Source organism: Apaloderma vittatum, unplaced genomic scaffold (assembly GCF_000703405.1).
Source record: "Apaloderma vittatum isolate BGI_N311 unplaced genomic scaffold, ASM70340v1 scaffold4881, whole genome shotgun sequence".
NCBI lineage: Eukaryota > Metazoa > Chordata > Aves > Trogoniformes > Trogonidae > Apaloderma > Apaloderma vittatum.
Genome location: NW_009699431.1, coordinates 1 through 15,739, shown reverse-complemented (window position 1 = coordinate 15,739; position 15,739 = coordinate 1). Strand labels below are relative to the sequence as shown.

The following is a 15,739-nucleotide window of genomic DNA, read 5'->3' as shown; positions in this document are numbered from 1 at the left end:
GAGAGTAAGGCAGAGAGATTTATGGATTGGAAAAGAAAACTAAAACAGCTTTAATAAAACAGTAATAGTACTAATAAGGAAATAATAAAAATAATGAGCTATATAGAAATATATACTAAACCAATATCGAACCCAACTCCTGCCCCCAAGCGCCACTGGTGCTGCAGAGCAGGCAGCACTGGGGAAGTCCCAGGCTCAGTAGTAGAGGGGAACCGGATGCAGGAGCTGGATTCAGGAACTTGGGATTGGGATAAAAAGCAGAATATTGGGTGAAGTCCTCCTCGGATGCTGGCTGTTGAAGAAGAGGAAGAACAAGACCCTGAGTTTAACCCCCGTGATCCCTCAGTTTTATACTGAATATGACATACATGGAATGCAATACTCTTGTTGGTCACCTGTCCTGTCCGTTACTCCCCGGAGGTGCAACCTTTTACTTCCTTGCACCCCCCACCGTGGCACACAAGATCTAGTAGTGACCTCGGTTACTATAGGAGCGAGTATAAGCAAGACCCTTTCTGCATACCAATCCCTGGCAGTAACTGTAAACATCAGACGTTATCACTTCTAGTAGCAGGCACTGTCTGCAAGAACATGCTAACTTCAGAAATAGCAGCCTCTTAGAAGAGACTGGGCTGAAAAGTAAAATCACTGAACAGAATTGGTTCTGTTTAGTTCAAACCAGGACACCTTTTTTTTTTTTTAATCTGAAGCAGTATCTGTTTGGGAACTAACTATTTCCTAAGCTCTGCTTGCATGTTAAATATTCAAGGAGATAAGAGATGGTGAGTTGCAAACGCATGCAGAAACCTGTGAACTGTCTGTTACGCCAATGAGACAAGAGTTCACTGACTTAGAAGGCAAGACCACTTTTGATATATGCAGCCCACAAGCTTTCAGCTGCTGCTTGGAACCCCTGCATTAATTTAGGGTAAATAAAGCTTTTCAGCAGCCAAGAGAAGGGATAAGTATGTTAAGTAAAAAAGGAAGTACCACCGCTGTACAGAACTGTAAAATGTTTGTGAAAAACCTGTCTAAAACCAAGTGCAAACTAAAGCCTAATTTCTCAGTATCTATTGCTGTTCCCCTGTATCCAAGTCATTGCAACTTAACATCCGCTTTTGTCATATGAGAAGCTCTTGCGTGATTGTTTTTGCCCTACTTGTTTGCAAGCCTGTTTGCCTTTTAGGTAGTACCACCTTCTTCGTGACACTTGGAACCTAGCTGTACCTCAGTCTCAAAAGAAGGAGTAAAGACCACTGCTGCCCGATCGGGTCCACTTACTTTCCTACCACCTTTAGCCTCCAGTGCCTGGATTTTCCACTTGGGCTGAGTGATTGTTCCAACTATCTCAAAATAATCATTCATACCCAGTCAGTATCTAGTGCCCAGTATGACTTTCTGTGGATAGTATAGAAGGAGTGATGATGGATCCAGTTTTTTTGTCGTAAGCAAGTTCTGATACAAGAAGAAAAGCAGAGCTTTCGTTTTAAGAAGAAACTTCTGAGTGGACAAAGTGTATTTTAATTACCTGTGTCCTCTCCAAGAGCAGCCATTATGACTGGTCCTTCAGACATGGCCCAAACTTCCTTTCTTTGCTTCTTGCAGGATCTGATTGTCCTCCGTGATGGGTTTAACCTGCTGCTACCCAAGGTGAGAAGGTGGTTGGGCAGTGTCTCAGAAGCAGGCAGCACTCATGTCCTGTGAATAGACTGTGTTGGGTTTTCTTAAGCCTTGCTGGGAAGCCAGGAGGAGCTGTCTGTTTGGGTTATTCTCAAGAAAGCGAACAGTTACCTTCCTTTCCTTTCTCAAGTCATTCCTCAAAGGTTCTTTGCCTACCTTGGGAAATAAAAGCAATTCCTTGTTTATCTGTGCCACAGGTAGTAGTTTCAGAAAAGAACTATATTGCTTTCAGGATCAGCTTAGGCATCTCCTTGACTATATTCCTAGGAGTCTGTCAACAGTCCAGAAGCTATATAATGCAGTTTTCTGACATCAAGTGTAGTGGGAGTGTAGTGCAGTATTGTCTGTCTGACCTCAATGTCTTGGCACTCAGTTTTCCCTGGACTGTACACATGTCAATTATACCCCAAGCAGCTTTATTCCTGACCAGTTCCAGAAGAAAACACCCAGGGATAAATCAATTGCAGGATTGGATCAGGCATGAGGATTAGACTAGTTTCAGCTGAAGTCCAACCACTTGTATCATCTCTTGCTTGAGCTTTCTGGCAAGCAGGAGTTTTGTGCATGCCCTGAAAAAATGCTACAGTTAGAGGGGAGTATTCAACAACTGCACAGTTGTTTCCCTCCCCTTTGTCTCACAATGGCGTTTTGCTTAAGCATGCCAGCTTCCTATGTTGTTTGGGTTTTCTTCCTCTCATTCTGCCTCTCTTCTATCCTCCCTGCATCCACCAGCTCGCAAGGGTGATCAGCCGGCTGGCCGACTTTGCTGAGAAGTATGCTGACCTGCCTACTTTGGGCTTCACTCACTACCAGTAAGTAGCCATCAGCCTTTGCTTTCATTTTGTCGACTGTGCTTTGGTTAAACTGACCTGCTGCTGCTTGCTTTCCTTCTCCTTTCTCCCATCTCTGGCCAGTGGCGGTTGGTACTGCGGGGTGTCATTGAGACATTGATGATTCAGAAGAGGAGCATATGCCTAAATCCAGACTTGTCTCAGGAAGTTGAACTGTTGCTTTGACTAGCTGTCAGCAGTTGTTTTAACACAGCTTCATAGGAGGTGACTTCCTGGCAAACATAGATGTGTGTATTCTGGGCTGTTTCAAAAAGCGTGACTGGGAATTGCAACGAGCCTGTCTCTCAGTCACATTTTCTTTATGTTTGTTTTTCTGTCAGTTAAGTAAGCTTCAACTGCAGCAAAGAAAAGTTTGTTACTGGCTACTCATTACTACACCTACTCTGTCACTATAGCTGAAGCTTTCCTCTAAAGTGATGATTCAGGATCCATCTGCTTTCATACATCTCAGAGTGGATCCCTGGGAAGAATCAGGAAAAATTTCTTCTGTTTAACAGGGTCGTATTTTTTTCTGTCTCTTGGGAAGCTTGTACTTCTTGGGCAGTAGTTCTGACATTGAGTGCTTTTAGGATAGCATAGCACAGGATACAATGATATGCCATAGAGTATTTTTAGGCAGACTACTGAGTCAAAGAACAACAAGATCTAGATAGATCTGTTGTTGGGGTATATTAATCTGCTACTTGATGAAGACAGTTTGCTTTCAGAGGCATAAAATTGTACACCTTGAGGTAAGTCTGAGTCTTCTGCCCTGGTGATACAGAACACCAGAGACAGGGACAGACAGGGAGATTAAGCACAGGTCATGTCAGACTCAGTGTCTGACACATTTCTCCCAAAGGAGAGTGGGAGCATCAGGTCAGGTCTCTGATTAATAGTCTTGCTGTATATGCCATGTCAGTTCAAGCAGCTGTAGTCCTAGCTTCTTCTAGGATTTCTAGATGAAGTCCTAGTCCTCCATCTACAGCTCGTTGGTGGAGTATTCTCTGGGCTCAGTTTTGTCTTGGCTTTTGGAAAGAGTTCAAAGAAGTACTTAAGAAGTGTATGCAAGGCGAAGCCATAAAAACTTAAAGTGAAGAAGGCACTGATATCTCAGCCTTTTCTGTGTCCTTTGTCAGCAGGACCTCTACCCCATTCACGAGCAGGTCGTTCTGTTTCCCTAGCCTTCCTTTTTCCCACTTAGGTGCCTGCAGAGGCCTTTTTGTTGCCTTTCACAGCCCACCGCAAATTCATCCAAGTGGGCTTTGCCTTTCCTAGCCCCATCCTGTAGTGTTGGACAGTTTCTTTGTATTCCTCCTGGATTCTCCATCCCTGTTTCCACATCTTGTATGCTTTTTTATTCCCCTATGCCTGAGCTTAATTGGGAGCACCTTGTTCATATGCATGTGCTTTTTTTTTAAATAGTGTAGAGATTGTCTTTGGAGCATCCTGGCCTGCATCAGGAATAGTGTGGCTAGCAGGACCAGGGAAGTGATTGTCCCCCTGTGCTTGGCACAGGGCTGCACCTCAAGTACTGTGTTTGGTTTTGGGCGCTGCAGTGTAAGAAGGACATTGAGGTGCTGGAGCAGGTCCAGAGAAGGGCAGCGAAGACGGTGAAGGGTCTGGAGAACAAGTCTAGTGAGGAGCAGCTGAGGACTTAGGGTAGTTTAGTCTGAAGAAGGAAGCCGAGGGCCTTATCACTCTCTACAATTACCTGAAAGGAGATTGTAGTGAGGTGGGTGTTGGTCTTTTCTCACAAGTTACAAGTGATAGGACGGGAGGAAATGGCAGCAAGTTACACCAGGGGAGATTGTTAGACATTAGGAAAAGCTTCTGTGGTGAAAGGGTTATCGAAGACTGAACAGGCTGCCTGGAGAAGTGGTTGAATCGTCGTCCTTGGATGTGTTTAAAAGCCTCCTAGGTATGATGCTCAGGGACATGCTTTAGAAATGGGCCTGGTAGAGTTAGATAATGGTTGGACTTGATGATCTTAAAGATCTTTTCCAATGAAAATGATGCTACAGTTCTGTAATTTGAAATGCTTCAACTTCTAGGTTCTGGATAATACCTTCATTTTCCCCTCAGAACATTTGCAGGAGGACAGCGTGGTTGAAGCTTGCAGAGATGTACTTTAAGGCGGAAGTGTCACTAAAAGTGTTGGCCAACAGCATTGTTAGTTACTGTGTATTTGCCCAGAGGCTCGGAACTTTGTCACACAGAGAAAGGAAGAGACCCTTAGGGGGATTGTTTTAAATCGTGTGTGCAGATGTTTCTGCGCTGAGAACCACGTCAGTGCTGTACGTCAGCCAGGATCCACGCTGTGCCAGCAGATCTCTTGATCTGACTCCATCTAATTCCTGATAAAAAGGATCACGTCTTCAGTACCATTTACTGGTGACATATATGCGCTGTTATTTCTCCCTGCGTAAGCCAGCTCTTTTTAATTTCTGCTCAGGGGAGTCAGAGACAGCAACCCACAAGTCTGCTTAGCAGTAGACTCAGCAGCAAAGCGTGGTCCTTGCTGGAGGTGCCGTGCAAATTGTTGCTGAGTCACCCTCTGTTGGTTGTTTTCAGACCTGCACAGCTCACCACCGTGGGGAAACGCTGCTGCTTGTGGATTCAGGACTTGTGTATGGACCTGCAGAACCTGGAGCGGGCTCGAGACGACCTGCGCTTTCGGGGTGTAAAAGGCACCACTGGCACTCAAGCCAGCTTCTTGCAGCTCTTCGAGGGGGTTCACAGTAAAGTAAGTCATGCAGCCCAGGGTGGAGACTTGTAGTCTTTGCAGTTCTCCCCTCTGGAATGCTGTTCTGTTTAGGGGAACATGGAGATTCTGCCATCAAATTCACAAGGACACTGTGGTCCCTTGGGGCCCACTGACGAGTCCCAGTATGAAAGTGAGCAGAATTTGGTGGTGGGGTGCCTCCCAGCAAGTATAATACTTGTTGGCAGTAAACTGAGAAAAGCAAAGGATCCTTTTTTGCTGTGGCTGACCTTCCTGAGTTGTTGCATTCTGAGCTCCGTTTTTGTTTTTTCCTTCACCCTGAGGTTGAAGAGCTGGACAGATTAGTGACTGCAAAGGCAGGATTTAAGCGGTATGTAACAAGCATGCTTAGTCACCTAAATTTTGGTGTTAAAGTGTGACTTCTGCTGTCTGTTGGCCTCTGTTCCCGTCGCTGCCAAACTGACACCTGTGCTGCTGTTGACTTACCTCCTTTTGCCATTTTCCATTCCCAGTTGCAGCTTCCCACAGGAAACTTTGCCTCCTAAATAGGCCACTTCTACTCATCTCCCTGTCAAAGCACAGCTGTCCATTTTCCCTCTGCTTATCTCTCTTCCCATCTGCATGCTGCCCAGAATTGACAGCCTGAATCCAAAGTTGTTCTTGTCAGGGCAGAATGACAGCCCTCCACTTTCAGAGCTGTCACTCCTTGCTCAAAGCCTGGCAGTACGTTGTATCTGTCTGGAGCCCTCAACTTCTGTGCTTATTTTTAGGGCTTATATGGTCACAGGGCAGACCTACAGTCGCAAGGTGGATATTGAAGTCCTGTCCGTGCTGGCTAGTCTTGGGGCATCTGTACACAAGGTGAGCGCCCTGTTTGTGTACACTGGGAAGAAGGAGAAACCTTTTAGGTCTTGACGAGAAGGTGCTCATGGTGCAGAATGCTGTTCTCAAAAAATATTAGTTGACGCCTCCTTGTTCAGCTGTTCTCTTTGTGATCATGTAAATTCATTGCTGGGTACATGCCTAGTAATCAAATCTTAAATCAGGTCTTAAGAGCTGTAGCAAATAAAGCAAGTTTACTGGGCAGGTTTTAAAATGGGTTAACAAATCCCATACAAGATATTAATCTAATCTATGCTAAATTGATCCAATTACAGTAGAAGACTTTCGTAGTGGCATACAAGTTTTTGAATTTCACCGTTTGGTCCTAGTTAATTGCTTTTCTGATAATGATGTTATTCCCTCTGTCCTTGTGGATTCTTTTCACTGATTTATTTCTGTTCCCTCCCTCTTCCTCCTCTTGGGCTAAAGTGATCTGTGGTATTTTTTTCTGGTTTAGTTTTTTAGGCTGGCTGGTTCACTGAGCACACATTAACTGTGTTTTGCAAATCACTGTAATTTTGTTACGCATTTTCACTGTTCTCTCCTGGTATCTCTTCCGTTCCCTGCAAACATTTGTCTTTCTTAGAGTTCTGTTCTGTTCTAATACAGTGGACACTTTTTTTTTCCTTATTCTTTCTTGATTGGGATTTTGAGGCTGAGAAGTATGATTGCAGTCGTTGTTTTGGGGTTTTTTTTGTCCAATTTTTTACTATGTCCTCAGTTTACTTCATGAACGCAAATACAAACTCTTCTCCGGGAACACTACAGGAGTATGTATCGGTGTGTGTTAGTTTGGTTCTGTTTTTTAATTTCTTGTGCTTTTTTCTAGATTTGCACTGACATTCGTCTTTTGGCCAACCTGAAGGAGATAGAGGAGCCTTTTGAGAAGGAGCAGATTGGTAAGGGATGGGAGACATTTCTTGGAACAGTGTGTATATCTTTTCTTTAATGTCGGTGCAGCCTTATAAGCAAGCTTAGAAATGTCACTGCCGGAAGTTACTTTAAAATGCCTGAGGTTTGGTATTGTTAGTATTTTAAATCCTTTTTAAAGGAAAAAAATGCCCTTTACCCCAAGATTTCTAGGTATTAAGAAATTAAAATCAGATTTGTATTTCTGCACTTCCTGAGTTTGAGGGGAGAGCAGAAGCAGTCACCTATTCCCCACAGAGGAATTCTTGAGTCTGAGGAGTATTTGGAGTTTTCCATTCCTCATGAAGCTCACTGGAGCTGTAGGTTTTCAGCTTGACTCAGCATTTTGGTCTTTACAATCAGACAGATTTGTAACAATGAAGCTAGGCTGGGCCCTGGCCAGCAGAATACCAATAATGTGATTCTGACATTGGTAGAAGGGGAGACAGAAATGTAGAGGTTTTGGCTCTGGACTTGAAGAAAGTTCAGGCAGGCACCTGCCTGATATAGTTGCATAGGATTGAATCAGTAAATTAAGCCTTAGTCGTATTTGTTACTTGAATCATTCTATGTTCTATGATTGGTTTTGATACCCATTCACCAGAGCGACGGGCAGCAGTATAAGTATCTGAGTTTGGAGGATGATGTTATTGAGCAGGTGGCGTATTGGAACACTGCTAAAGTTGCTGTAGGTAGCCTGGAGAGATGGTGCTAAATACAGCATGACAAACTAAGTCCATTTATTCATGTGTTGGTACTTCTCCTGTTTTCCAGAATTGCAGAACATCTTCTCCCTTTATTTTCCCCCCACATTTGGATGTTTCTAAGATGAAGGGGGCATGTGGTGGTGTCCTTTTCTTTATTGCATTTTTCTCCTTAGAAAATCATCACGTTTTGAGACTTCAGTCAAAAACGTGATTCCTCCCTTTTCTTATCCGGGGGACAACCTTTGTCTCTTCTTCCTGAATGCACTGCTTCTGTGTCCTGTTCCCATCACCCTTTCTCCTTTCGCAGGCTCGAGCGCTATGCCTTACAAGAGGAATCCGATGCGTTCCGAACGCTGCTGCAGCCTGGCTCGACACCTGATGACTCTGGTGCTGGATCCCCTCCAGACAGCCTCCGTGCAGTGGTTTGAGCGAACGTTGGATGACAGCGCCAACAGGTTTGTTTAGATCACGCAATGCAGCAATTTCAGAAGGTCTTGTGGAGGAAGACATATTTAGAAAATACTATTTTTAAACTAAAACCACAAGTTACCACCTTGATGAAAAGCAGTCTCAGTTGAACCTAGAGACTGCAAACTGGTTTCCTCTCTAAAATCAGATGAAAGCTGTAAGGCTTTTTTAATGTGAAGATCCTTCTGCAAAGTAAACCAGCAGAGAGAGGGAGGGATGCAGAAACCGTGGTAATAAATTGTTCCCGTAGTCTTCCTGTTTCAACAGCGTACCATAGCAGTTCTTGCTTTTCTCCAGTTTTCCTCCCTGGTTTGAAAATGGTTTTTGACCCTGCTTCTCTTCACTTCTTAAAGAATCATTCAGCATGTTATCTGTAATCACTTAACCCTCCAAATGATCCAAAGAAACTTATTTTCATCTCTTCGTAAACTGTTTTCCTTTACAAGAAGTAGTTCAGATCCTAAAGGAGCACGAATGTTTTATTTTAAGTAATGTATCATAGAACCTGTGCGGTTCTGTTTATTGTTCAACAAACTTTGCTTTGTTTTCTGATTTTTCACTGTGACTGTTTTGAGATCTGTAGTTAATTTTCAAGTAAACTGTAGCCATTAAATTCCATGCTTCCGTCTTCCAGTTAATACTAAATTTTCATAAAGCTCCTAGTTACCTCTGAAACATTTTGGTTTCAAAGTCATATTCTGTTGCTGAATTTGATCTCCTAGAATCTGAGAAAACCTTAGATCTTCAGATTTCTAAGATACAGGGCAGTTTTAGCTGTTGTTGATAAGAAAGTTATTTTAAAAATGTCTCCACAAACATCATGTCTGCCTAAAATTTCCTGGAAGCATAGAAAATCTTTTTCCTGAAGGGACTTTACTTCACAGCTGCTCATCTTGTTAAGAAAAGAGCTGCGTAGGCAGCGGAAAACAAAGTAATTTTAAGAAATTGGATACTAGGTCATATGGTGTGTTTATTTCCCAATAACTACCAAGTGTTGAATGTTTCAAATTTTATTTTCACCACATCTTGTAGAAAAGGTCATTTGTCCAGTTCATGTTCCAGTTAAAAAATACCATGCCTTGGATTTTTCATGTTAAAGCTGTAGTGTTTTGAAAGAAGCAGCAAGACAGAGGAAATACAATCAACTTACAAAACAGCCAAGTCGTTTTGAGGATGGTGTGATAGAGTCAGTGGCCTTAAATGTAGCACAAGGTTCAAGTAGATTTTAAAAGATAACAGTTTAGAATGGGCTGGGCACTGCTGTCCCAGATGGGTGACGCTGTAATTGTTGCACTGTGACACAGAGCCTTTTGCCTGATACAGCTCAGTCCCCGCCACTCCTTTCCTTTTTTGTCACTTTTTGTGTCAGGAGCCTCCTTTGCAACAAGGAGCTGGTCTTTTAGAGGAAGCCCCCACCAGACGCACGGAGCGCTTTTCAAGTTCCCCACTCAGCACAGCCAGGCACAGCATCACAGTGCAGCACATCTCACTCTGGAGAGTAGGATCAGTAGACAGGGCAACACAGAGCCCAGGCTGTATAAGCACTGAATGCATAGAATCATAGAATTGTCAGGGTTGGAAGGGACCTTAAAGATCATCTAGTTCCAAGACCTCCACCATGGGCAGGGACATCCCCCACTAGATCAGGCTGCTCAGAGCCCCATCCGGCCTGGCCTTAAAAACTTCCAGGGATGGGGCTTCCACCACCTCTGTGGGCAACCTGTGCCAGTGTCTCACCACCCTCGTGGTGAAGAACTTCCTCCTAATGTCCAATCTGAACCGATCCATCTTTAGCTTTAATCCATCCTCTATAGTCCTATCACTACCCGACATCCTAAAAAGCCCCTCACCAGCTTTCTTGTAGGCCCCCTTGAGATACTGGAAGGCCACAATTATCTTGGAGCTTTCTGTGTACCTTTACCCTTTCTCTTTCTCTTTCTTCCTCTCTCTCCTGACCAAAAAAAAAAAACCCAACCCCCCCCAAAAAAACACCACCCACCCCAAAACCCTCTCGTCTCTCCAGCTTGAGAGCTACTGCTATAAAAAGTTCTTTAACTTTCCTGGTTTTGACCTTTAAGCTGCAAAAAGCACCTGTCAGGAGAGCAGTTCCAGATTTAGGGCTGCAGTAACGCTATTTACAGATATATTGACAGAAACAAAAGAGCTGGATCTGAGGTAGGCTGGATCATGGCCTTTATTGCTAACTGAGGCCCTGGGTATGTGTGTTTCATAGGCGCGTGTGTCTGGCTGAGGCTTTCCTCACAGCTGACATCATTCTGAGTACGCTGCAGAATATCTCCGAGGGACTTGTGGTATATCCAAAGGTAAAGCAGGAGATAACGTGTGCAGCGTTGCATCCCTGATAGTGCTGCAGCTATGCCACAGCATCCTCCCCACTCAAAGCATTAAATTTTTTATCTGCGAGTTCAAATGGGTTCTGAAATTTGCTCTCCATTCTCACTATTCTCACTGTTGGCAGGACAGAAAGGGTACTTGTTGAAGCTGGAAAGTAGTAAATCAAAAATGTCTCCAAAGGGACTTTTTTTTTTTTCCTGAACTACACAACAGAACTTGTCACCAAAAGATAATGTCAAGGCAGATCTCATATAGTCCCGTAACTTACCTACAGGTTAAAAAAAGATCCGTTGTACTTCTTTTCCATAGTAATGTCCCTTACAAGATATAGATACTAAGCATTATTAGCTTCAATACCTGGATTTCCATAGCTAAGTTCAAAAAACTGAATTATTTTTGCATCACTATCCAGCCCTTGAGAATCAAAGGGAGAGGAAAATTTCACTGGGAGTCCCAATTGTCTACAGAATTGCCATAATGCTGTTTCTCTGTTTGTTTTGTTTCGTTCAAGGTGATCGAGAGGAGGATCCGGCAGGAGCTGCCGTTCATGGCCACAGAGAATATAATCATGGCGATGGTGAAAGCAGGGGGCAATCGTCAGGTACAAATGCAGTCAAAACCACCTTTGTTCACTGCCTGGCATCTCACTCCTGCGAAACAGAATTACCGGGCTCCTGTCCTGACCTTCTCACCTTCCTTTGTTCTCCACCTGCTCCCACGGAGTTATTAATATTACGCTGGTGCTGCAAAGCCAGACTCTGCCCTCTGAGGAGAGCACAGTTGTGGAGACGCGTATTTACTGTGGGGAACACCGTGTGTTTGAGCTAATCTGGCTGTCTGCGCTGAGCAAAAGGGAGACCTATTTTTATATTAGATATTAGTAGGCGTTTTCCTTTTGTAAATGTTTGTTTGAAGGAACTTGGAACACAGGCCAGGCTTCTTTAAATGGAACGTGTTGGCAGTTGGCTACCTTATAAATTAAAAGAATGAATCAGTGCTGTTAACAAAAAAACAAGTAAGACCATTCTGAACCATTCATTCATGTGTCACTCTTCGCCAATTCCGTGTAGTGCTTTTTATTATTAACTTTGTTTATGGTTCCTCATTCAGTTTTCAATGTTCAAGCAAATACAAATTAAATGTTTTATTTAGTAAATAAATCCAGACACAATTAGATTATATTTCCTTACCATTTAATTTCACAATTAGGTTTAAAACTGATAAACAAATTTGCATCTTAATAAACCACCTTATTTTAACTTACCTGTAGGTAGTAATTTGTCACTCTATGATTATTTCCACATCAGGGACAGAAGTTAAACGTGCAAGATAGTAATAGCAGAAGGGTTTGCTAGAACCTTTGAGTAGGATCTAGCGGTGGTTCTAGTTCTCTGAAACACTTCTGGCAACTCACCGGTGATATTAGTCAGGAAAAATGATTCTTTTCCCTCCATTTTCTCTGTTTGTCACTGGGTCAATCAGTAAGCTTCCTAACTGAACTTACTAGGGGTCCCATCATGTGGATAAATTTCATTATCTTTTCATTTTGTTCTCTTTCTACAGCATTCCATACTTACCTAAACAGCCCTCTCTGTTTTGGTTAGCCTGAAGAGTGAACTTCATTTGTGTTTGTTATTGGCCTGCTGTTTACTTACAAATCTATAGAGTCGTAGCATCCTTGAAAAATCTTCTCTTACTCACATTAGTGAGACAAGGAACAGGAAATCACATATATTATCCTTGATCTATCTTCAGTTAGGAAGAAAGTGTTTTCCTGGTCCTTATTTCTTCCATCCAAAGGCCACCCGGCTCCAGCATTGACCTGCCTCAGGTGAACTGATCTGTCTTCTGGGTGTTCAAGGGAGGAAAGGAAGTGAATGGAGCCATGTTACTGTATTTTAGGGCCAGCAGCTGAGTTTGCAGGTGGTCCTTGACTACAGTTGGGTTCTCTTAACAGATGAATTCCACAGAAAGCCAAGGGATTAGGAAGTGTTTCCGAAAAAAATGTTATCAGGGTTTTGCCAGCCTTAGAGTCACACGAAGGTTGTTTGGGAGAGAATGTCTTGAGGCCCTCAGGTTTGTAAGCTTTTTATCCCTTCAGTCTGTCCTTATGTAAGCTGTGGTTTATATAGTCTCGCTGCTCATTAAGTTATAGAGGTTCTTTTCCCTTTTCCAAACCTGTAGAGGTTTTACATTGTTATGCTCCCAAGATGTTCCATACAGGAGATGACTAGTGTTGAATAAGGAATTTGCATATTACATTTCATAGAATATTTTGGGAACAGCTACCATAGTCTATCTTTGAAAAAAGCATGCAAGTTAGGGAATAGAACAACTGCAAAAAAAAATCCCATAGTGACTCGTAAGAGTATTTGGGGAGTTTAAGGAAGTGTAAAGGATACCAGTGCCGTAAGTTTGTGGTATAATTGAATAGGGAACATATGTGTCATTCAGACTATCTTAGCCTCAAGGATAAAGAAAAATCTTCTTTTAATAGAGGCATACGAGACTCTGCAGTCCAAGTATCTCATAATGCCATTCAGCGCAGTACAATTTGATGTTTCTCCTTCTTGCACAAGCTCACAGGATGAACATGTCCTGTCAGTAGCAGTGGTATGACTTTTTTCTTTTCCTGTCCTCTTCCCCCTGCTCCTTATAGGATTGCCACGAGAAGATTCGTGTTCTCTCCCAGCAAGCAGCTGCTGTTGTGAAACAGCAGGGGGGTGATAATGACTTCATTGACCGTGTCCGGGCTGATCCTTACTTCAGCCCTATCCATAAACAACTTGAAAGCCTGTTGGATCCCTCCTCCTTCACTGGCCGTGCTCCTCAGCAGGTAAAGTAGTGGAAAGAGGCTACAGGTGTTACAGGCTGTAACGCCACGTGTTGTTTAATCCTGCATCCTCTTGTGTGCCAGAGCATACATATAATACACCTCTGCCTGTGCTACTAAGGCAGACGCGTTTCTCTCTTTTGTTTTCCCTTGGCTTCCTCGTCTTTCCTTGTGGGCTTCATGTTCTTTGGCACTGGACGTATCGGACTGAGACCTCAGTGAGACAAGAAGGTCTAAATGGGGAGGAGGACAAGGGAACCCTTTCTTGTTCTAATTTTCTCTTTCCCAACTCTCTTGTACAGGTGGCAAAATTCCTGAAGGCGGAGGTTCGGCCAGCGCTGATTCCATACCAAAGCAAGATGGGTGGGAAAATTGAGCTGGCACTTTAGGTATATTTCGCAAAGGTGTGAGGGTGCAGGAGGACAATAAAAGCCTTATTGAACCAGATCTGCTTACCGTGTCATGTTGTTTTCGTTCTCTACAGTACAATTAACCCCTAGAGCTTACAGCCACCTTGATTCCAGATGGACTTTGCATTCTTTGTCTGCTGTTTAATCAAGTCTCCATCTATTCTGTGTCAAGTTACTGAGAAACACTTGATTGTTACAAGATGACTTTATTACCCTTCCTTTCAGTGGCCCCTTAGAGAGCTCTCTGCCAGCTGTTTAAAGAGCAATGCCAGGTGCTTCCTGACAGTCAGGTATGGCTTGCTGAAGAGCAGGGGTAGGTGGAATTGAGCCCACTTCTATTTCCATCTTATTCCTCTGCTCTTAGCTTTTCTCCACAGGTGTCTCAAAAGATGAGGAAAGGTTGGCCTGGCTTTCAGAGTACTGTGATTTGGGGAGCAAAAACCAGGAATAGTGAAAGGGAGAGGACACGGAACTTCTTGGCTTAACAAACTCATGGCCTTCCAGTGCTCCTTTGGTTTAATACTGTACCTGTGGCTTTGTAGCTTCTGAAAATCATGTTTACTAGTGTGAGTTAGGAGCCAGCTGTCGTGATTTACTGTTCAGGGGCTTTGCTGTAGGTGCTTGGTACTGAATGGCAGGTGGACTCTGGCACGTGAAAGTCATTCTCTGCTAAGTTTTGTCTAACAAAGAAAGAAAAAGATGTTGGAGTTCATTAGATGCCAGAGAAATTCAAGAGCTCTGGTCTTACTGCTGACCCTGAATGTTCCGTTTGTAATGTCTGTGCTTTACTGGACATTCAGTACTGGACCAAACTGGAACGATTCCCTTACCTCTTCTTGCAGTGTTGTTACATGACAGCCCATTTGTTTTGCTTGAGTGCAATAAAAAGCTCCCTTTTACCTCTGTTACTCATTCAGACTCTTGGAGAGGACATGAGAATCACCTGGATTCTTTTTTCAAATATAATTGCTGAAGAGAATTAAGAAAAGCAGAACTAATTGAAAGAAGTTACCTGCTTTCCTTGAGGCCATCATTGTTTAAAGAGGCTTTCAAAACACAGTATATCTTAACAAAGTTTGTCTATACTAAGTAGTTAGAAAAGTGGGAAGCTTCTGGCCGTGATCTCCCCTCACCTAGCTTGCTCTGGCTTTACCTTGCCTCTAGGCTGTGGCATTCAGAATGTCTCAAAACATTTGTGATCTTTATGGTGCTTAAAACACTTTTTGCCTGTTCATGCTATTAACATTTAATTAGCCATCTGTTTGGAAAGGATAACTCTAATTGAACACTGGTAGTTTTCAAACGATTACTCAAATGGATGGATAGAAAACAGACAGGGAAGTCCTCCTCGTGTGGTCCTCTTTCCTCCTCCTCTGTGGGACTGAACAAGAAATCCACCCAACCCTGTGCAGAGGAGAGGGACAGCTAACGTGTATTGGGGGGTGCCAGGTTGGAAGGGACCTCAAGGATCATCTAGTCCAACCCTTTAAGGTAAAGAAAGACAGCTGAAATGTGATGGCTCAGCGCCCTGTCAAGCTGAGACTTAAAACCATCTAAAGCTGAGGAATCCACCGCTTCCCTGGGAGACTTCCAAGGTCTAATTTCTCTCACGGTAAAAAGTTTTCCCTTTGGAGCCCAGTCGGAATCTCCCCAGGAGCAGCTTGTACCCATCGCCCCTCGTCTCCTCCATGTGTGTCTTTTCTCATTGTCTGGAAGGAAATCCTGGCGCTGGGCAGAGGCTGCCAGCGGTGACGCGCGCTGCTTGTCCTCCTGCAAAGTTTGAGAGGAGTAACAGCCGCACGGAAAACGTCACCCTGCTGGAGCGCCGCGGCACGATACAAAAATCTTGTCGGAAGCTGCTGGGTCCTTGCGGGGCCTCGCTTCCTTTGCACCAGTGGAGCCAGGCCGGGCGTCGCTCCCGGCACCGCGGGTCGCTGCCC

At 43.7% G+C, this 15,739-nt stretch overlaps 1 protein-coding gene across 1 annotated transcript in view; it reads left to right on the top strand.

The window, feature by feature from the left end:
- ADSL (adenylosuccinate lyase) overlaps positions 1–13,834 on the top strand; it is a gene marked incomplete at its 5' end in the record, with an annotated part of 15,583 nt that extends 1,749 nt beyond the window's left edge. The window contains 11 exons of the mRNA XM_009878352.1: positions 1,606–1,650; positions 2,413–2,492; positions 5,085–5,256; positions 5,559–5,605; positions 6,006–6,096; positions 6,947–7,016; positions 8,041–8,188; positions 10,435–10,525; positions 11,068–11,157; positions 13,216–13,392; positions 13,692–13,834. Of these exons, the coding sequence (XP_009876654.1) occupies positions 1,606–1,650; positions 2,413–2,492; positions 5,085–5,256; positions 5,559–5,605; positions 6,006–6,096; positions 6,947–7,016; positions 8,041–8,188; positions 10,435–10,525; positions 11,068–11,157; positions 13,216–13,392; positions 13,692–13,778 (1,098 nt within the window). The remainder of the gene's footprint in view (positions 1–1,605; positions 1,651–2,412; positions 2,493–5,084; positions 5,257–5,558; positions 5,606–6,005; positions 6,097–6,946; positions 7,017–8,040; positions 8,189–10,434; positions 10,526–11,067; positions 11,158–13,215; positions 13,393–13,691) is intronic.
- Between the last annotated feature and the right edge of the window lie 1,905 nt (positions 13,835–15,739).